The 23,114-nt window shown below is 41.8% G+C and overlaps 2 protein-coding genes across 4 annotated transcripts in view; both read right to left on the minus strand.

Annotated features, from left to right (window-relative positions):
• Window positions 1–2,870: 2,870 nt before the first annotated feature.
• SAMD13 (sterile alpha motif domain containing 13) overlaps window positions 2,871–23,114 on the minus strand; it is a 44,371-nt gene continuing 24,127 nt past the window's right edge. For 2 of the 3 annotated variants that reach the window (XM_021096359.2, XM_021096360.2), the window contains exons 3-4: window positions 22,769–22,880; window positions 2,871–4,016 (exon numbers count right to left, since the gene is read on the minus strand). In XM_021096359.2, the coding sequence (XP_020952018.1) occupies window positions 3,873–4,016; window positions 22,769–22,880 (256 nt within the window). In that variant the 3' untranslated portion in view covers window positions 2,871–3,872. Of the gene's footprint in view, window positions 4,017–18,751; window positions 19,055–22,768; window positions 22,881–23,114 lie in introns of those variants that run through there. The other variant, XM_084964603.1, reaches the window with a different exon arrangement.
• LOC146402823 (dnaJ homolog subfamily B member 6-like) lies at window positions 8,652–9,336 on the minus strand. Its single transcript, XM_084964602.1, has one exon. The coding sequence runs from the start codon at window positions 9,334–9,336 to the stop codon at window positions 8,767–8,769; it is 570 nt and encodes a 189-aa protein (XP_084820728.1). The 3' UTR covers window positions 8,652–8,766.

A 23,114-nucleotide genomic window follows, 5' to 3' on the forward strand; every position in this document is an offset into this window, starting at 1 on the left:
TGTGGGCCCCTGACAGTGTGTGTTAAACTCAGAGGGACAGGATTACATGCTCAAGTGGGATATTTGTTGAGGACAAAATGAAGAGACTGCTACTGATTGATCTCTTTTTCTTCACAGTCATCATGTCTCCTAGGTACTGCTGCTCAAATCCACTGCTCATTCTAATGTGATATGCCAGCTTGTTTTCAACTAAATCTGCTTGCAATCTCTATTTCCTGAATTAAGTTACTCTAAGGCTTTCTGTGTGTTCTTCACTTTAGATCAGGGCTCTAAATTTCATATACCTTCAGGGTCCAGACAGTTAATGTAAAAGTGTGCAGCTGCTGGTTGCCGGATATTAGGGAATTAAAGAGATTGTAAATAAATACAATAAATAAATAAATTGAAACTTTTAGCCTCACCTAGAACACAAATGTAGTCATAAAAACATACTTACACTATAATGGCTAAAGGAAAATGTATCATCTTAGATTCTGCTGAAAAGTGACCAGTTTATGACCTTGCCTTTAAATCAATTCATTAAATGTCCTTTGTAGATTCTGAATCTGAGGTTCAAATGTGGAAAGCGAGGTGGCATGGCAATTACTTTTTAAAATTCTTCATGATTCTGAGATCCTGTCTGCCCCTCTGGCTGAGAATGATTAAATTCAACATTAAGCAGTTCTCACATAAAATATATTGACATCAAGGCATGCTCATTCCTACTTATACTCGCAAGGTGCTTTCTTACATAGCACGTGTATTTGCCACTACCTGCAGACTCAGATCACAATAAGAGAAATCCGGTGTGATCTGAAAAGGAATCAGACATCTCTGATTTTATAACTGTCTGGAGACAAAGGCTGCCTACCTGCTGAATTTCAAGTACTTCCAGACTCTCTATGGCCTATTTTGATCACACCGCTTTTCCCCCGGATGGAGTGGGGAAGGGGAAAAGCTGAATGCACCTTCGGTTATTGCCAAGGTACTCAGGCCTGTCTGTCATAGCCCTTTATTCTGGGTATAAGAAAGGCAGACTATCTTTAATTTGTTAATTTTGACTGAAAGCTGTCCACAGACACTGAGCAATAACTTGCTTTTTTTTCCAGTTTGCTTTTTTTTTTTTTCAATTTTTTTATTTTCCCATTGTACAGCAAGGGGGTCAGGTTTGCTTTTTAATGAAGATATTTTCCTTCCCTGTTTCCTTTCCCGCTCCCTACAGGCATTTACAGAGTGGTCTGGTTCCAGAGCTTAGTTGAGTCAGGTTGGGGGTAGTGAACAAGTCTTCCAGTAGCTGTGAAGGTGATTGTGATAAAAATATCCAGATACTGAAGGGAGTGTGAGCCCCAAGTTCAAATCTAGGGAAAAATGCAACTAAATACACACTTTAGCGTCATTTGCTCTGAGTATTCAACAGCCAGCTGACAGTGGTAACAGGAAGTTGCCCCCGAATATCCCTTTTCCCTTGCCTACAAAACAACGGGGCTTTTGAATTTTAGTTGGGCCCATAGGTCTAAGAAAAATAATTATTTCAAGCCTCCCTTGCAGCTTAGGCATAGGCAAAATATAAGAGGAAGTGATAACTACTTCCTATTATAATTTTTTGGAAGTGTCTTTAAAGAAAGAAGGTGTATTTCTTTTCCCCCTTTTTTCTCTCTACTAGTTGGAATTCAAGTGGTGGTGGTGAGAACTGGAGTGGCCACCGTGGCAAGTGAAGAGATTCTGGGAATGAATAGCATGCATGATGGAGCAAAAAGATAGGAGGAACTTATGACCCTAACGTCACGGAGGGCCTTACCACCCCTAGTCCCTCCGTTCTGACATTTAGATAGAGAAAAGCAAGCTTCTGTTTGTTTACATTACCTGGCAGCGGGGTGGGGGTGAGGGAAGCAATTTTTTTTTTTATCACTCACACGCAAATCTTTTCTAAACAAATATAGAAGGAATCAGGTAGAGGCACAGAAGCAGGGCTCTGGGGTTCCTCAGGCTAACCTTTTGAAGTAGAGAGGGTTCAAACCTCATCACTATTTCGCTTGTGGGAAACTCCTTCAGAGAGGTTAATTAAGCTCTTCCTTCTATCTCTCTCCTGTCCCTTCTTCCTAACCCAGGTCTCCTGCAGGTGCCATCCTCACCTTTTATCACTACCGCACCTCACAGTACTTAACTATATTTGGCCTCTAGGTCCTATGCGGTCTGTAGGCTGTGAAAACTTGGGGGTGGAAAATGTCTCTTTTATAAACCCTTCTCCTACTTGGCATGCAAAACAAAAAAGTACTTAAGTTTCAGTCACACCAGGAACACAAGTTAATTGAATTAACTCGAAATACATTTTTGAACCCCACTCACTATACCATTTCCTATGTTTTTTTCCACTCTCATCTTTAGACTCTCTGCTCTTTAAAGACAATATCTCCAATATTTTAGAGGGAGTTTTACAACACTCTAAAATAAGGACTCAACATGAGGGGAAAAAGGGAACTTTAGGGAGTCCATCAACTCTGCAAAGTTTTGTATGTGGGAATGTGAGCTTTCGTCTGAAGGGAAGGTCCAAAGCCTTCATCAGAATTTCAATAAAATAAAATAATCATGACACCCTTGTCCCAACTGGTCTACAGCAAAACAAACAAACAAACAAACAAACAAAAAACCAACTCTTCAGCTAAAAAGACACCTAAAATTGATTGTTGGATGGGGTAAGGAATAAGGTCTACTAGGACACTTCAGTTTATAAAGAAGATAAAGCTACAGATAGATCTACAGGTTGTCTATATCTAAAGTTTACTTTTTTAAAGAAGGCTTAAGTTTTATCTCCATGATTTCAAGGAGTGACCTTAATCCTTAATCCCGAGCCAAGAGGCAACCAATTGAAAAGCTCAAAACTACAGTGGGAATAAACTGAAGCAATGCTTTATTGTGACCACAGAGAACCAATTCACCGAGGCATTGACACACAGAGATTGAACAAATGTCTCTTTGAACAGAGATGTAGCAAGCCCACTTTTTCAAGTTCTTAAAAACAAGTACTCAAATCAAACAAAGCATTGGAGCAATTAAAAAAATATTACACCATCATGAAGAAATATATATAAAAATATTCTGTACTAGTAACAATGCTTTTTGATCTATAACTCTTGGCAAAGTTCTTCAGAAACAAATTATTATAAATACAAACTATAAAGTGAAAAAAATGCTTTCTTCAGAAACAAAGAACCAATTTCAAAGCAGAAAATACCGTTACCCCCGTGAAAGCTAGCTGAACGTGGATGGATATGCCCCAATACACAACAGAGCTTCTCTTTGCAGAGCTACAGTTCTGCTCATGAAGGGGCCATGATGCATGTCCATTTCAAACATCGCAGCATATCCCAGTGAAACCTTAATAAGGTCAAGTGGAGGACCCTCTATAAAAAAGGGTGTCAGCAATTCCATCCAAATAACACAAGCTCGAAGGAGCAGAGGAATTCAAGGGCGGCACAACCTCTCTCTCTTTTGTCCCCCTCCCCAAGTGTTCTTCATCTTCCCTCATCTGTAACTGAAAGATGCTCATTCCTTTTGGTTCTCTTTTTTTTTTTTTTTTTTTTTTTCAGGAATTTGGGAAAGCAATCTATGAAGAAAATCCTCTTTGTGGGGAGGGGTCTCTAATCTCATCAAAGATTATTCTATTTGACAAACTCTACCAGGTAAACCATCCTGTCCACATGTTGTACTTGCTCCTCCTGGCTGAGTTCAGGTCAGCCGATGGATTGCCTAGTCTATCCAATAGGATAACGTTTCATTTGATTGAAATTCTTTACATATACACATGTATGTATTCTGTTTACAAAGTTTCATCACATGAAACTAAATTATGTTATTATGTATTTTTTGAGGTTCAAGACCTCAACTGGACTGTACTATGAAGAGTTGTTCTTTAAATGCTTTGTCTGCAGAGGTTTTACGTGATACTCGTAGATTTTCAGAGCAGGCCCCAATTTTAACTGAAGTCCTGTCAGCACATCATTTCTTGTCATCAATAGCAGGGATTTTCCATCAATTTCCTATAATGGAAGCATAAAAGCCAACATGTAAGTCCAAAAGCTCAAGTATAATGAATGAAAAAAAAAACAAAGGTAAAAGTCATATTGATTGTCTCCAGGCTAAAAAACATTACTATTCTTACTAGAGCCAAAATGGGAAAAAAAAAAAAAAAAATGGAAACTTCTATTTTTATCTTCCATCCTCTATTTCAAGGTTAAATACAATCTATAACTGGTCTTTTTTTTTAGGAGCACATCACAAATGTCACACCTTAAAACACTGATGGGGGAGCTCCTATTGTGGCTCAGTGGGTTAAGAACCCAACTAGTATCCATGAGGATGAGGGTTCTTTCCCTGGCCTTGCTCAGTGGGTTAAGGATCTGGTGTTGCCATGAGCTGTGGGTGTAGGTCAAAGATGTGGTTCGGATCTGGCGTTGCTGTGGCTATGGAATAGGCTGGCAGCTGCAGCTCTGATTTGACCCCTAGCCTGGGAACTTCCATATGCTGCGGGTGCGGCCCTAAAACAAACAAACAAACAAACAAACAAACAAAAAATCCTGACAGCAAGCTTGAAGTATGCACCCTGAAGGATTGAAGATGCTGATTCTGAAAGGAATAACGACACTTTCCATTTATAAGGTATATTGAAGTTTCTGTGGAATTTTTATTTAATTCCAAGCACAAATCCGTAAGTTAGGACAGGCAGGGATGATGATCTTAATTTTATAGGCAAACCAAGGATCAAAGCAATAAGGTAGTCTGCCCAAGAAGTTAGGAAGGAGCAGCACAGAATTTGAACTCCTTTATGCCTACACCCAAAAGCCAATATATTTCATAACTAGTTTGTTTCTCTTGACACTTAGAAGTGTTGTCTACATGGACTGATGGAGACCAGAGTTTCAGGTTTTCTGGAACATTTTCCATCATAAGGATGGGCATTGGGAAATTGACTCACTCTTTGTGAATTTCTGACCTTTAAAAGGAGAACCATCCTGCCTCAACCTGGACATCAACTCTCATGCTACAACACTTCCTCTCAATGGATCCTCAAGATTCCATATAAGGTAGCGAGGGGAGAGCTCCACCCACCAGAGATTCCCTCCCCTGTCCTCTTCAGAGTCCACTCCCCACTCTGCTCAGGTCCACAGCCAGCTGCCCTGGAGACATCAAAGCTTTGGGGTGAAACAGAAATGGGTTTCTCATGAAAGACATGAGGGCCCCAAACATAGAAAGTAGTTTGAAACCTTTGGAAAGGAAGCAGTGAGAAGAATGCTGAATGCCCCCTTCTTTTTGTTATTGTTTATTGTATGGAGAAACTGAGCTGGTTCTTAGAAGACCAGAGTTCAAGTGATGGACCAGTGGTGCATGCTCAATAAACACACCCATTCGTGATTTTACCCAAATTACCCAAATATGCCAGTACCCGCCTCCCCCGACAGGTAGATTAGGAGACGTGTGTCAACTATATAAACCTGTGCCTGTTTGCTGCACTATCCCCAAGAGGGCCATTCCTCCAAACTCTTGTGGATTTGGCCAGGCTGTGAGGACAATGTGTTTTGAAGGTCTGAGTGTATGAGAGAAATAGTGCTGGGCTAGGGGGCTGAAGATATAGCCACTTTGTGACCTTAGGCAAGTCTCCTCCTCCTCTGTCTTCTCGACTGATAATATGGGACCTGGGCTCTGACAGGATCACATGAGGTACCCCTCTTGAAGTGGGCTGAGTTATACAGTCAGGGGTCAGTATTTCTCGACAGACCACAGCCTTCGTTTCACTCGTCAACCATCTACCATGAACAAAAGTAGAAGAACAAGGAATGACTTCTAACTGGTTTATGGTGTTTTGGAACCTTTATGTTGTTGAATACCAGAAAACAAAATGTCTCACCTTCACTTGTGCAAGACAACTTTTCAAAACCAGAGCACACAAAAATGCAGTTGGTTGACTGGGTGAGTGTAGATAATTATTTAAGAACATAGGAATTGATGTTCCAATGCTAAAGGATTTTTTTTCTACTTAGGCAGCTGGTAATCCCAAGGAGAATTTATCAGTAGAAGCTGCACATATGAGAGCTGGCAGAGAAGCTCTGATACCTGGAAACCATAGCAGCGGCTCTGAAAGCATTGTGAGGTCACAGAAATCTGAGTCACAGGTTACTTCAAAGCTCATGCTCTATTGTACACACTGAGATGAGTAGTGACTCACTTGAGATGCTTCAAAACCCAACAAGGCCCTTCCTGCTCTCCATCTTTCCTTTGCTATTGTCTGCTCATATTTAACTAACTACATATTTTACATCGGCACCAGGAAGAAATGACACTGACTTTATTTCTATATAATAAGCAAACTTCCTCAACAAACTGAAAATGAATTTTTTAAAAATATATTTGTTGGCAAAGAGTCCTTCCATAACTCAGCATTTCTGTCAAAAGGCAAGTATGTCTGTGAAAAATGCTAAAATTTGGATTTTAAGACAAAATGGAAAATCATGCCTCATGCTCCAATTTGATTTTCCTTTGTTTGATAGCCATGCTGCTGTTCACCTCAGACTGGGGTTGGTGCAAGAAAGCTCCATCTGGAAATTCTCATTTAAAAACTTTTTTGAAGTGGGGAGTTCCCTTTGTGGCTCAGCAGTTAATGAACCCAACTAAGGTCCATGAGGATGCAGGTTCGATCCCTGGCCTCGCTCAGTGGGTTAAAGATCCAGTGTTGCCATGAGTTGTGGTATAGGTCGCAGACACGGCTTGGATCCCATGTTGTTGTGGCTGTGGTGTAGGCCGGCAGCTGTAGTTCCAATTCGACCCCTAGCCTGGGAACTTCCGTATGCTATAAGTGCAACCCTAAAAAGGAAAAAAAAAAAAAAAAAAAAAATTGAAGTGAATATAATTTATAACTACAACAGAAACTTTCCTCTTAAACCATGATCATAGCAGCTCAGGTGATGGGGAGTGGAGAGGGCCTGATGGAAATGAGAGCTTCCAGGTGGAACAAACTGCAGCCTGAACCTTGTGTCCACAACTTACTGTGTAGCCCTTACTTAACCTCCTTGAGCCTCAGTTTCTATGCTTGTAAAATAGAAATAAACCCCTGAAGAATTCTGGAGGTTAGAAATGACTCATTCATGTAAGGCACCAAGCAAGGTGCCTGACATGTAGGAGGTGCTCAATGACTACCAGGTGAAAATGTATAGGCTTTGAAAGAAATGGGATGCATTCTGATTCCAAGTCCATCCTCTGCTTCCTTTCTGGAAGTATGCTCCCTGCCTGAAAGCTACCTTTTGCCAGAGGGATACAGACATATTCCTATTCAAGTTCAGAAAATTCACTGAGATCAAACAAGTTCAAAGACTACATAAAACTGTGTCTTCTAAAAATCACAAACACGGGAAAGTTCCTTGATTAAGAAAGCTAATCATTTGTTACATAGCTTCTATAAAAAACTGCAATGCAAATGAAATCCAAATTTTGCCAGTCAGCATGGCATACTAGAATGAGCATGAGTCTGGAAGTTGGAAGACAAAGGTTCTAACGCAGATTCCATCAGTAACTTTCCACAGGAAGCCACTCCTCTGGAGCCTGGTCTGTTTATTAGCATAAATCAAGCCATTAGACTGTGACCAGTTCTAGTTAAACAAACAACAACAATAAAGAATCCCATGATTTTGCATTAACAATCCAAAATCCAAAACAAAAATATAATTCACATCTTGGGGTTCTGTTGACATTTCTATGTTAAACGACAATCATTTGTTAGTTTCAGCGAAACTTTTTACATTGCTTCTATCTTTGCGTTGGAATAACCAGTGCCTGTTGGGTAGTAATACTCAAAATGCTTGCATATTTACGTTCCAGCAAGTACTCATGCATGGAAGTAAGGTTTAGAGATGACTAGTATAAATTTCCATCGAGGGCAAGACCCTAGATCTAAAAATAAATGAGTAGAACCCATAGATATTACAGCTCAGTAGATAAGCACTTTTTTTTTTTTTTAGAGTAGGACATTGTTTTATTGATTCTTAGGTGGGGCCTGGGGCAAGTTACTTAATCTCTCTAAGCTTCATTTCCTTATCTATAGGATGGGGGTAAATGTAGCTACTATATTTCACTGCTGAAAAGATTTCTGGGATAACATATGTAAAGTAGATTTCCTGACTTCTATTGAGCCCTCAAATCCTATTGTAAAGAGCATATTTAAAAAATCTTATCCCGTTTACTTTTCACTCTTTCTCTGACAACATTCATCTACATGTAGGTGACTCTTTCAACAAAGCCTAATTGTGATATGGTTCACTGGAAGTGTATGGGGAGACAGAAAATGAGGTGGGAAGAGAAACAGCAAAGAGAAAGGTCAGGAAGAGAACAAGAGGGCCATCAGGAAAGAAGCAATGCATAACAGCAAGGAAAGGCAGACAAAAGAAGTCAGTGGGATTTATGACGGTAGGGTCCTGCAAATATCTCAGAAGGCCATATCTCTGGTGGTTGCTGTCTCAGAAGCTAGTGTGCAGGCGGAAAGAGAGCTCAATTTAGACTTGGGCCGGAGGCCAGACCCTGCTGCTTCCTAGTTCTTTGTGTAGCATCTGGTCCATGATTTACTTCTGTGAATGAAAGGCTAGACTAAGCCGATTCCTGTCCATTCCAATTCAACACATTCTCAGATTCCAACTCTGTCTTTGATAAGTATCGGACTCACCAGCCTCACAGCAAAGTCTCCCTATGACAGAATACATTGGCAACTCCTCACTAGTGGCATGAAGGGATCTGGTGACACAGGCATTAGTTTCCTACATCAGTCTTCCAACTCACATTTTCTAGAACTTTCTTTACAACAACTCTCTTGCCATTCATTCTCTGGCTACAAGTGGTGACCAATTTGAAGTTTCCCATCCCACTGCTTACAAAAGGAACAAATGCCACAGAGGAAGGGGAATTTGGTCCAGACCCTAGGGATACAAAAGTGGAAAATCCTGTGTCCAATATGGGAGTCACCTCAAAGAAGGAGGAGTGGAATCGCTTGGCCCTATCCACACTGCCAGTGGAAAAACTATCTCCCGAGAAAAGGTCCTTATCTTCAACTTCTTCCTTTAAATTGTCCTTGTCCCTGCTGTCTCTTCTGTTTTCCCTTCTGATGAAGTTCCTTCTTGACTTGTCATAGTTGTTGCGTTTCTTGGCATCAGACAAGACTGCATAAGCCACTGCCATTTGTTTGAACTTCTCCTCAGCTGCTTCCTGGTCTCCTGGGTTCTTGTCTGAATGTACCTGAAGAGCTAACTTGTGGTAAGCCTTCTTAATATCAGAGGAGGAAGCATTTTGAGGCACCCCTAGTACTTTATAGTAATTCGCCATGTTTCTTTAGAGGACTTTTGTGCACCAAGACACAGAGTTTATTTTCTGAAGAATTTTCATATAACTTTGGAAAGGAAGATGGTGAACCAGCTGAGTCTACATCAAGAGCTTTTGAATCTTATCACGTGGTTCTCAGGACAAGGTCTCCTCTGGGGGAGGAATTTCTCTTTGGGATTGGTATCCTCTATAATACCCCACCCTCTCTGTGCCCTCTGCAGCTCAGTGTGGACAGAGTGACTATGACCTCAATATGATCAGCCAATAACTATCAGCTGATACTGTGCATGCCTTGCATTCCTATTGGTGGAAAATTTGGGATAAATAATATACATATTAGAGCTATTTCACCTAGTTTAAAAAAAAACACTGAATATCTTGTTTACAGACAGGAACTATTTGCATTTACTCAAAAATAAGTCTTTATTTCATTTGTTAAAATAAGAGTCAGAAGCAACATGGGTCTTGCATTTAAGTCAGACACAAAATTCATTTTGGCTGCTTATGAGGCCTAATGCCTTCAGTAATGTAATGAGTGTCTCCCTGTGGATATTTGCTACTGGCACAAAGTAGGTGATAAAGGGGCTCTATTCCAAAAAAAAAAAAAAAAAAAAAAAAATCATGTACACATTTCTGATGAGGGAAAAAGAATGAGACTCACATTATCAAATGAGGAAACTGGTTTACAGAGATTTCTGCCTTGATAAGAAAGAAGAGATTTAAGGAACAGAGTTAGGTGTGAAGGCTTCCCATCCTTGGTCAGATCAGGCGTCATCACTTCAGTTGCTCTTTTAAATTAGCCTTTTTGAAATTTATCTCTGGTCTTAAAAACAAAACTAAATAGCAGTATTGCAACAGCCAATGGTTGAAAGAATGGCTTTAAAGTTCAACTGCAGCAAGAGCTGCTCTTTTTCCAGGACACATAACTACATATCTTCCAGACTTCCTTGCAGTTCAGTATGGCCATGTGACCACATTCTGGCCAATGATCTGTGAAGGGATGACGTGCACCTCTTTCCAGCCTGGCCCATAAAACCACCCTCATGCACTCCTCCTTGCTCTTTATCCTTACACCAACTGGATATAATCAGTGCCCAATGATCTAGACAGCTTCTAGTGGAAGATGACAGAGCTCATCAGCCTGAGACCCTGAATTGCACTGGAGCAGAACATTCCCACCCACCATCTTGGACTATTCATATGAGAAAGAAACTTCTACTATACTTAAGCCATTATACCTATTTTCATCTGCCTGTGACAGCAGTAGATAGCAGATGTCTACAGTAATACACCAATCATTCCCACAATTTTATCTTCAATTTTGGAACTTACTCCTATAATGCCATCAACCAGAAGAGTCCCACCTCTGCAACACTGAAAGCCCAGTTGTAGTCTCTTTCTCGCCCTCCTGCCCATTATACCCACTTTTTCATTTTGGCTCATCTTTCTCCAGGGTAATGAGTCCCCCACAGACTCCTCTTTTGTGCCAAGTCTGTATCCCCTGGTTGGCCCTGGAAACCATTCTTTCACATGCCCTTTTGAATCCTCCTCTCAAGCTCTTAGCCTTCCATTGTGCCCATGCCACAAATGCTCCATCTGCGAACAGTCTAGCAATCCAAGTTCTGACTCCTCTATCTGGTGCAGAGGGGGAAAAAAAATCAAGAAACCATGGACCATGAACACTAAACGTGTGCAGTGCACCAATCTCAGCCGGGGGAATAGAATACCTCAAGAGTTCTTTTACCTATCCTTGGTCAGCTCCCTCTCCCATTCTCATTGGTGGTCATTCTTAAGCCTCACTGCTGTCCCCTAGTTCCTTATTAAACCTCTATCCATCCTGTCCACTCCAGGCAGAGGAGCTTGCTTCTTGGTTGGCAAAGGAAATAGAAACTGTCACAAACTCCCCGAATGTCCCAGAGGACAGAGGTGATCTCTGTACCTGCACACATCCTGCCCTCACTCCCAGAGCTCAGGAGCATCAGAGGAAGGTAGCCCTGCCTTCTCAGAATCAATCCTTTCACATTCTTTTTTTTTTTTTTTTTAATAAAATAGTTGAATATTTCATTGATCATGTTGAATCTTCATGTATATTACCCAACATCACATTTTATTGCAGTAAAATATGTATAACATGAAATAGGCCATTTTAATTATTTTTAAGTGTACAATTCAGGGGTATTAATTATATTCACAATGTTGTACAATCACTGCCACTATTTTTAAACACTTCCATCCCCAAACAGAAACCCCATTAAGTGATAATTCATTCCTCCCCACTAGCCCTTGATAACATCTACTGTGCTTTGTAGAATCACACAATATTTGACTGGCTTATTTCACTGAGCATAATGTTCTCAAGGTTCATCCACCGAACTTCATTCCTTCTTACGGCTGAATAACATTCCATTGTATGTTTGTACCATGATGTGTTTATCCATTCATCTGTTCATGGACACTTGGGTTGTTTCCACCTTTTGGTTACTGTGAATAATGCTGCAATGGCCATTTGTATACAAATATCTGTCTGAGTCCCTCTTTTCAATTCTTTTATGTGCAACTGCTCAGTCATATGATAATTTAATGATTGACTTTTTGAAGAACTGCCAAACTGTTTTCTGTAGAAGCTGCATCATTTTATATTCCCATCAGCAATGCATGAGGGTTCAAATTTCTCCATTTCCTTACTCCTCCACACTCTTTTGATCTCATCCCTTCCCTTATCCTCAGGGAGTCTGCTTCATTGAATTGTCCTCCATTTCATTCAATTTTTATCTGTCCAATTCGTTTTTTTTTTTTTTTTTTTTTTTTTTTTTTGCTTTTTAGGACCACACCTGTGGCATATGGAAGTTCCCAGGCTAGGGGTCAAATCAGAGCTGCAGCTGCCAGCCTACACCGCAGCCACAGCAACAAGGGATCCAAGCCATGTCTGTGACCTGCACCACAGCTCATGGCAATGCTGGATCCTTAACCTACTGAGTGAGGCAAGGGATCGAACCCACAACCTCATGGATACTAGTCAGGTTCGTAACCTGCAGAGACACAACAGGAACTCCTGCCCAATTCTTTTGGCTACTTTTCCTGCATGTAAACAAGTTTGAGCATTTCCTTTCTTAGGAAGGAGCCCTCACACTTACATGACCCTCCAGCTGCTGGTTCTCCCTCTACTTGCCTCCAAGTCAGTCTCCAGCTTGAAGGAGAGGGTCCTCCACTCCCCACACTGTTACTCATGCTCCTCTACTTTCATCTGCAGACCCCACTGGGCTTCACCTTTTTGAGGTTTACCTTACTGATCCTTTTACTTTTTGTTAGTCTCTTCCCCTCATTGGTCTCTGGACAACCTTTGACTGGTTCTCTCCCCAATTCTCTGAGCGTTCTTTCTCAAATGCTTTTGCCAGTTGCCTTTCTTCTTCCAATAATTAAAACAGTGGTGCCTTCAAGGGTGCTGTCCTTGGATTTTCTTCTTTCCCTTTTTAAATGTTTTGTCTCATCCTCACCCCTTCCTATGACTGCTGAGGGCTCCCATATCTTTGTTGCTTCGCCTTACTCTTCCCTGAGCTGTCTGCTAGATATAGCCACTTAGATGTCGTATAGGCCCTCAAATTGACTGTGCCCCAAACTGTGCTCATTATATCCCCACTCTTTTTTTGTCTTTTTATGGCTGCAGGTGCAGCATATAGAGAGAGGTTCCCAGGCTAAGGGTCAAATCAGAGCTGTAGCTGTCAGCCTAAACCACAGCGAGAGCAACACCAGATCTGAGCCACATCTGTGACCTACACCACAGCTCACAGCAATGCTGCATCTTTAACCCACTGAGTGAGGCCGGGGATCAAACCCACATTCTCATGGATAATAGTTGGGTTCATTACCGCTGAGTCACAACAGGAACTCCCTCATTACTTTCCTTACAAAGCTGACTTCTCACAAACATCCCAGTTAGTAGCACTATTCTGCAACCAACGGATCTAGAATCATGACAGTCATCACCCAAGCTGCCCCCCTCTCCCACCCTGAGCAGTGAGCTCAGTCTGGGGACTAAGGCAGGACAGATCTTCACTCTTCATTGCCAATGATCTACTGAGTTCTCTTGACCATCTTCCCCAGACTTGCTAATGCATCTCTTCCTTTCCATTCCTAGTGGAACGATTACATTAGGTCTCCTGCCCTCTGTCTCCTGGTCTTCAAAGCCACTCTCCGCATTGCTGCCAGAACGATCTTTCAAAAACACAAATCTCATCAGGGCACTCCCCACAAAACATCCTTCAGTGGTTTCCCAGGGCCTGTCAGGTGGACAGACTATTATCTGGACTCTTCTGTACCTTTTGGCTTTCTCCTTAGCTGTTCCATGCTCTATACCTCCTACTCCAAGGTCATGGGAATCCTCAGGATAAATCATGTTTTTTCATGTCCTTATGCTTTTGTATCTAATCCTTCTTCTGCTCAGAATCTTCTATGCTTCCTTCAAATGGCTCTCATACCTACAGTGGTTTCAGGTAGCTTTATTATAGTAAAGTAATACTTAAACTAATGACCACTATTTTACTTTAATAGTCATATTTATTAACATAAGTGTTAGAAAAAGCTATGGAAACAATTGAACAAGTGAATAAACCAAAGAAGCACCATGTGCCTGGCAATCTGATAATGTCTTTAACTTGTCATTTCAAATGAATGATCTGAACAAACATTTGGGGCTTGGGTTTATAGAAATCTATTTCTATCGAAAAAATTCAAAAGGTTCTTATCAGTTTTGCTTTCCATTCTCTTGGCTATTTTCTTATTGTTAGCATTACCCATTAGCCTTGTTTTTTTATTTTAAACTATAGTTGATTTACAATGTTCTGTCAATTTCTGCTGTATAGAAAAGTGACCCAGTTTTATACACACACACACACACACACACACACACACACACACACACACTCTTTCTCATATTATCTTCCATCATGTTCGGGAAAACAGTGTGGAGGTTCCTCAGAAAACTAATTATAGAACTACCATATGATCCAGCAATCCCACGCCTGGGCATATATCTGGACGAAACAGCAATTCAAAAAGATACATGCACCTGTATGTTCATAGCAGCACTATTCACAATAGCCACGACATGGAAACAACCTAAATGTCTATTGACGGATCAATGGATTAAGATGTGTACATATACACCATGGAATATTAATCAGCCACGAAAAAGAGTAAAATAATGCCACTTGCAGCAACACGGATGCAAATAGAGATTCTCATATTAAGTGGAGTAAGTCAGAAAGAGAAAGACAGATACCATATGATATCACTTATATGTAGAATCTAAAATGAACCCATTTGCTTTTTGCCTCTTCTCTAAACTGGGCTGAAAGAACACATCAGTAGAGTCTAGGATGCTACTTCCCTTGTTAGTTATACCACAAAATATTCTGACCATTTTAGAAGCCTTCAATTGTTAAGAAATATCAGGTGTTGGGAGTTCCCACTGTGGTGCAGTGGTTAACGAATCTGACTAGGAGAGGTTGTGGGTTTGATCCCTGCCCTTGCTCAGTGGGTTAAGGATCCGGCGTTGCCATGAACTGTGGTGTAGGTCACAGACATGGCTTGGATCCCGAGTTGCTGTGGCTGTGGCGTAGGCCGGTGGCTACAGCTCTGATTAGACCCCTAGCCTGGGAACTTCCATATGCCATAGGAGTGGCCCTAGAAAAAGCAAAAAGACAAAAATAAATAAATAAATAAAAGAGAAATATCAGGTGTCAAAGCACCTTGACTATTTTCAGTACTTAGTATCATAATATATAGTATTGTAATAAGTAATACAAGTTATTTCCAAATTTAACTGGGATTTTAACTGGTCTGATTCAGAGTTGGATTTACCATGAAGTTAATGAAGCTTAAATTTTGCCTGAGTAATTTCGTATTCATAATTTTGTACTTTTATTCCAAAGAAAGTGTTTTAGAATTGTATAATCTTTTTAAAATAAATTTTATTGGAGTATAGTTGACTCACAAAGTTGTGTTAGTTTCAGGTGTACAGCAAAGTAAATGGGTTATACATATACATATATCTATTGCTTTTCAGAATTCTTTTCCCATATAGGTTATCACACAGTATTGAGTAGATTACCCTGTGCTACACAGTAGGTCCTTGTTACCCATCCATCCTATATATAGTAGTGTCAGTTCCCTCCCCCCAATTTATCCTTCTCCCCTTTCATGCTTCCCCTTTGGTAACCATAAATTTGGCTTCAAAACTTTGAGTCTGTTTCTGTTTCGTAAGTTCTTTTGTATTATTTTTTATTAGACTCCACATATTAGTGATCTCATATGATATCTGCCTTTCTCTATTTGACTTACTTCACTTGGTATGATAATTTCTAGGTCTATCTATGTTGCTGCAAATGGCATAATTTTATTTGTTTTTTTATGGCTAATAGAACTGCATAATCTTAACTCCCCCTTCCACCTGTCCCCACCTCTGCAAGCCTGGATTTGTCCTGGGTCTAATGAGAAGTATCCATCTAGAATCACCACAGTCAAAGTCCCTTGGGCCGTGATTTAGGATCCAGGCTCTGGGTTGCTCTGTTTGGTCACCCCAATTTACTACTCCATTTGAGGAAGTTAGTTGTTACTTGGCAATTTGCAGCAATAAAATATTCTATTTATAGTTATGAAGTCAGCAGCCTCAGAAATGTATCAAAAATTAGCAATAAGCCAGCTGAAAAGAAATGCCAGACTTGGAGTTTCTAGTAAACTACTTAATTTCAGAGTATAAAATTGTTCTTCTTCATGTGGTTTGGGGAAAGTGAGGAGGTAATGGAGTAAAATAATTTATCACCATGAGTTGCATATTATTGTGTCATGATACTCTGGAAAAAATGATCTCAGTGATACATCTTGTTTTAGAAACATATTCACTGATGTCCCTCACTTGTCAGTTTGAGGAATCTGAACAATAATATGAATTATGTGACATTGATTGAATGGCAGCTTTCCACGTCCATCTTCTTCATGTACATTCTGTGTGTGTGAGCCATGTATGTAAAGACGGAAAAAAAAGTGACTGCCCTGCAACAGGCACACTCTCTTTGTGACCTGAAGTTAGGGTCCAGTTTGAGTGGTGAAGTGGCTGTGATGAGCTTAGCTGGCAAGTGAGATCACTGTCGATACAGATGCCTTTACAGATAGCCTTCAGAGTTTAACAGAATATCCTAAATGTTCTGTGAGGGAAGAGAGGCTTTTGGATGAGGTTAGTGAAAATATTCTTTTTTCAAAACTAAAGCTCTCAGGAAAGTAAAATTCCTGAGGCACCTTTGACCCTTGAAAACCAGGCAACCCACAATCCCTGGGCAAGTGCCAATTTTCTATCATCTAATTGTAAAAATTCAACTATATATACATACACAATTACAACTATCTATATACATAATATCTCAAGGGCTTTTTTTGCCCTGTGTTGTGCATCGAAAGCATACTTCCTGAGGGCCAGTTACAAGGTAGCACTTGACTCCTAAAGCAGGAGCTTAGGCAATATTTTGATTCTTTTTTTTTTTTTTTTTTTTTTTGTCTTTTTTGCCATTTCTTGGGCTGCTCCCTCAGCATATGGAGGTTCCCAGGCTAGGGGTCGAATCGGAGCAGTAGCTGCTGGCCTATGCCAGAGCCACAGCAACGCGGGATCCAAGCCATGTCTGCAACCTACACCAAAGCTCACAGCAACACCGGATCCTTACCCCACTGAGCAAGGTCAGGGATTGAACCCGCAACCTCATGGTTCCTAGTCAGATTCATTAACCACTGAGCCACGATGGGAACTCCAGCAATATTTCGATTCTTAACATTCACTTCATAAACACTGGAGTCCTAGAAAGGCAAAGTCTGCAGGTCATCTGATGACCACAAGTCAACCAGGAGGAAAGAAACCAGGAGTCATGATCTCACTCACGCCCTTCACCAGAGCCTAAGGAAGGGGTCTGTCTGAGGGAAGACACCTGGGGAAACAACTACCACACCCTTGTGTCCATGGGAGAGAGAGAGAATTCTGACAATGCTATAATCACTGACTTCTCTAGGGTGGGATCCCACTGCCTTCTGCTCTTAGGGGCCAGTGAGTCCTCTGGAGTTCATGTTAATGAGGCCAGTGGGATGCAGAAGAATGACATCCTTGGTCATGAAAGGGGAATGGCTGGAACAGTAATACAGCCCCAAATACACAAATCATTGACACTGGGTCGTTGGTGCAAGGGTGGGGAGGTAGCTGTGCAGGGGCCTGGGTCTTCCTTCATGAAAATTCTTTGGGTCTGTACCTATAGCTCACACAGAGGCTCAAAAGAGGTTTGTCAGAAGAAAAACTGATGGAGGTAATTGTTCTGTGTCAGTGCCTTCACAGAGAAAAGGAGGCTACACAAAGATCGCCAGGTTGATCCACAGGAACACAGGACACCACTCCAGCAGTTAGGACAAATCTCGCTTAATGGCCTGACATCTTCCATGGGAAAATGCTTCTAGAAAGCCATCTCGGAGTCTGGTTGCAACAAAAACAGAATATCTAGTGATGTACTATGAACCTGTACCAGTAATGTCTGTGAGACAGACACTCTCCTGAAAGTGGACGTCAGTGGACATGTCTAGTGTCTGTGTCAGTGTTCAGTCATCGAGGCTGCTATCACAGACACCATGGATTAGATGGCTTAAACATCAGAAATTTATTCCTTATAGTCTGGAGGCTGAAAGTCCAAAGAGCCAATGCCGTCAGGCTACCGATGAGGGCCCTCTTCCTATCTTACTGATGGCTGCGCTCTTACTGGACTCTCATATGGCACAGAGGGAAACAGCAAGCTCTCTGGTCCCCTCCATTCAGGGCACTAATCCCATCACGAGGGTTCCGGCCTCATGACTTCATCTAAATCTATCTCCCAAAGGCCCCACCTCCAAATACTATCACATTGGGAGTAAGGCTTCAATATGAATTTTTGGTGGGACACAAATACTCCATCCATAAGAGCCATTAAACTAAGCACTCACGTCCACTGAGACGTGCTACCTTTGGCAGCTGTGCTTCCCTTTCTGGGGTGGTTTAGGGGATGTTCGCATCCCTGTTTCCATCAAATGGCAGGGCAAAGCCTACGCTAAGGAGATTTAAGGATGCAGCCATTCTTACTATTTCTCAGTTGCTGTGACCTAGAAGTGCCTGAAAGGGTCATGTGTTTGGGCTTCAGGTGGCCTGCAGTCCACCCACCTGAGGTGGACTTGGTGAGTGACTGGTGACTGCTTGAGGTTCATTGCCAGGAATATCGTTGGAGCTGAAACACTGAAGGCCTGTGAAGCATGGTGATGGAAAAGGCAAGTTAACATAGGAGAGGGTCCTGATCCTTAGTCCTCATGGAGATCACAGCAGCTGCTTGTCTTATCAGCCTGAGCCAGGCCAGTGGGTCCCACCTTGCCCTCTACCTCCTTTAATGACAAGAGGAAAGACAATGAGAATGTCCAAAAAAAAGAGTTGAAGCACTTCTGGAGAATAATTTAAGGCAGCCTTCTTCCCACACAATTACCTTTCCATAAGAATGAAGGAACTCAAGCTTTAAGACCATGCTTGCAAATCTCCAGCCCCCTGGGAATTCATCTCAGGCTTCAGAGTTGCAGAAGCAAGATGGCACTCCTTTCCTCCAATGAAGGATGTCTGAATAAGATGCTTCAGCTCCTTCTGCCTGCCAGTGTCGGTGGTGCTCACGTGATGCCATCCCTGGGAGGAAAGGCCTCCTCCTAAGCCAAGCTCAGGCTGGCCAGTTCTATTTCAGAGGTCCTGTGCAGAATCTGGAAGGCCCAGAGGACACCCCATCCCCAATCTGGGACACCTGCCCCACAGGAGTCTAAGCAAAAGCTCAATCTGAAAAATGCTTCGGGGCAGCTGGGAATCTGGCCAAGAGACCTTTTAGCTAAGTCCTTTTTTTTTTGGTTAACATTTCACAATATTATTTAAATTTAATTTTAGAAATGAGTTACTCAACTGCAGTGACACAAATGGACCTTATATAATTAAGCCAAAATAAAATGTTTCACCTGATCAGCCTTCAACTTTCCAACCTCAGCTATTTCTCCTCACAATTTTATTACAAAAGTTTTCAAACATAAAATTGCAAGGATATTAGAGTGAAACCCACATTCACACCACCCAGAGTCTACAATTCACATCTTCCTTCCTTCCTTTTTTTTTTTTTTTTTTTCCCCAAATTTATGGCTGCACCTGCAGCATATGTAAGTTCCCAAGCCAGGGATCGAATCTAAGGCACAGCTGCTGCACTGGGCCAGGAATCAAACCTGCACCTCTGCATCGGATAGAGCTGCTTTGGTAGGATTCTTAACCCAATGCACCACAGCAGAAACTCTATTCCTTCCTTATTTTATCATCTGTCTATCCATCTACTCATCCCTCTACCCATCTCTCAATTCATACTTTTTGATGCATTTCAAAGTAAGCTGTATATATCAGTATGCTTCTTCCGTAAACACTTCAATTTGCCTACCATTAATTGGTTTGTTTTTTAGAGTTCTTTTCCTTTTGAAGTCAAATTTATTTCCTATGTAATACACAAATCCAGATCATTTGCGTATACCTGTGCATATGCAGTGACCAGTGTGGATACCCATAACCCAAACTGTTATCAAGACACAAAACACTACCATCACTCAGAAAGTTCCCTCATGCTCCTTCACAGTCACTCCCCACTCCCACAGATCCAGAAGCAACTATTCTTCTCCTTGCCCTGGGCCATTTTCCTTTTCTCATCCTTAATCTAAATGTAATTGCTATGCTCTGAGTGTTTCTCTCCCCCAGATCTGTATGTTGAAACCTAACCACCAAGGGGCCGTAGGGGTATTAGAAATGGTATTAAGAGGTGGGTCCTTTGGGGGCAAATTAGTCCATGAGGGACGAGCCCTCAGGAGTATTTGTGCTTTTATAAAATAGGCCCCAGAAGGGCTCCTGATCCCTTTTTCCACGTGAGGACAGAATGAAATGTGGGCTGCCTAGGAAATGGGGGCCTTCACCAGAAAGGCCTGCTAGCATCTTAATTTTAGGCTTGCTACCTGGAGAATCATGAAAAAATAAATGTTTGCTGTTTCTAAGCCACTCAGTTAATGGTATTTTTGCTATAGCAGCCTGCATGGACTAAAGACAGGAACCATTCCGAATGAGCGCTTTTACATAAGGCTTTTCTCACTCAGCACAGTGTTTTGAGACTCACCCAAGTGGTTGTAAATGTCAGGACTTCCCTTTTCTTTATTTCTGGCTAGTATTCCATTGCACAACCATGCCATAGTTTGTGTAGTCACTCTCCTATTGATGGATAATTAGGCTTCCAATTTGGGACTATTACCAATAAAGCTAGCAAGAACAATTTTGCACAAATCTTTGGTGGACATATGCCTTCATTTCCCTTGGGTAAATACTCAGGAATGAAGCTGCTGGATCCTGGGGTAGGCATATGAGTATTTATTTTACACTTCCGCCAGCAACGTAGGAGAGTGTGGTTGCTCTATGTCCTCACGAGCATTTGGAATCAATCTTTATAATTTTAGCTCTTCTGTGGGTGTAAAGTGATTTCAGCTGTTATTGTGGCAAATTTTCAAATTAACCAAAAATTCATATGCAGAGGGATCAGGTTGAAGGGACTATTGGGTGAAGGAAATCCAGAGATTGGAACACATGATATTAGAAAAGTGCCAAGAAATAGCAAAAATACAAAAAAACAAAAAACAAAAACAAACAAACAAACAAAAACAACAAAAAAACAAACAAACAAAAAAAAGGAGTTCCCGGCGTGGCGCAGTGGTTAACGAATCCAACTAGAAACCATGAGGTTGCAGGTTTGGTCCCTGCCCTTGCTCAGTGGGTTAACGATCCGGTGTTGCCATGAGCTGCATGCGGTGTAGGTTGCAGAAGCGGCTCGGTTCCCGCGTTGCTGTGGCTCTGGCGTAGGCCGGTGGCCACAGCTCCGACTGGACCCCTGGCCTGGGAATCTCCATATGCCACGGGAGCGGCCCAAGAAATAGCAAAAAGACAAAAAAAAAAAACAAAAAACAAAAAAAACAACCAAAAAAACAAACAAAAAAAAGAAAACTACACTTATCCAAACCCAGCTTGAGAGAGGAAGACCTGGCTGAAGAGATGTGGCAGAAGCAGCCAAACACATTGTTCAGCTTATAATTCTTTCAATTATGTTACAATATGAGAAAAGAAAAGTTAAGGCTTAGAAAACTGAAGATTTCATTGATAGGGAAATGGGAACACTGTGTTTCCCTACAGAGCTGGTCTGGTGTGGACCACGTGTACCCCAATTTGCTTCCTCACAGTCCAAGCCCTTTGAGCACCATCCCTACAAAGTTGGCCCAGCCTGGAAAATGGAATCAGGACTTACCCAGATAACTGGGGGCGGGAGGGGGGGACCACTGCTCCTCCCTTTGACTCTCCAGCACCAACCCCGGGCCTGAGGGAGGGAGTTAACATTTGGGGGGCATCCACACTGGGCCAGCACCTATCCTGGGCACTGTGCCTTCACTGTCCTTCAATCCTCACAGCACCACCCGCACCCCATATTAGGCATTGAGAGCCTCACATTACAGATGTGAAATCAAGACTCAGAGAGTTGTAGACACCTTCCTGAGGTCACACAGAGTCAGAACCAGGATTTGAGTCTAAATCCTGTGCTCTTTCATCTTTGCTCAGTACTCAGAAACTGGAGGAGGCTTAATTAACAGCTTGGGGTGCTGAGGCCAGCAGCAGACAGGGCTGTGTGTCTCAGCCAGATTTGTCCCTCCTTTTTCTCTCTTTTCTGCTTTCTAGCATTTCAGTGTTGAAGGTAGATGCAGATGTACGTTGTGGGGAGGGACAAACTGGGAGGCTGGGATGGCATGTACATACTACTATATATGCAATGGATGAGTAAGCAACAAGGGCCTACTGTACAACACAGGGAAATTACTCAATACTGTGTAATAACCTATATGGGAAAAGAATGGAGATATATATATGTGCATGTGTGTGTATATATAAGGTACAATATATGTATATTTTATATATATGTAATTGATTCACTTTGCTGTACATCTGAAACTAGCATTATAAGCCAACAATACTTCCAATAAAATTTTTAAGGAAATTTTTTAAAAAAGAAGATGCAGATGTAGAGGAATCTTAACCCTCCTCTCTGCAGCTGCAGCCAAGTTTTAAGCTTGAGTTTTTCTCATGCAGAAAGGAATCCTTAGCGTGTCACTTCCGTGCCCGCCCCAACCCTCAGTTCCATGGGGCCTAGTAGGATCAGGACTTGCCCTGGAGGACACGCAGAGAGACTCACTGACCCCTAACTGCCCTCTACCCCCCTTTCTCCTTACTTCCTTCTGCCCACTGAGTAGAAGGGAGGTGATTCTGTTCATCGTGCGTTTCTCTAGACTGAGTTACCTGTTCCTGAAATGCATTGGCTTGCTCCTCAAATCCTGCTGTTCGGAAATAATTGACGACATCCATCACGGCCCAGTCAGCAGGATCAGGTGGCCTCCCATTCTCCACGGAACTGCAAAATACGAATTCAGACAGCAGTCAGGGCAGAGCAATGCAAGTGTGTGGGCCTGGGCTCTACCCATGTCCCAAGGGCAGGCCTGACCAGTTCACTGCAACCAGAGGCCCAGACCCCATGGGACCTGCCTCAGGTGCATGATGATCTTGTGTTTCTTGGGCTCAGAAGATTGTTACTCTCATTGGCTCAGTCACTGCTTTCTTTATAAATCTCTAAAGTATTTCCTGGAGT

Source organism: Sus scrofa, chromosome 6, assembly GCF_054392235.1.
Source record: "Sus scrofa isolate SSC_HxYL_T2T_F1_AM1 chromosome 6, Sscrofa_HxYL_maternal_Yorkshire_Landrace_v2.0, whole genome shotgun sequence".
In the NCBI taxonomy this organism is placed as follows: domain Eukaryota; kingdom Metazoa; phylum Chordata; class Mammalia; order Artiodactyla; family Suidae; genus Sus; species Sus scrofa.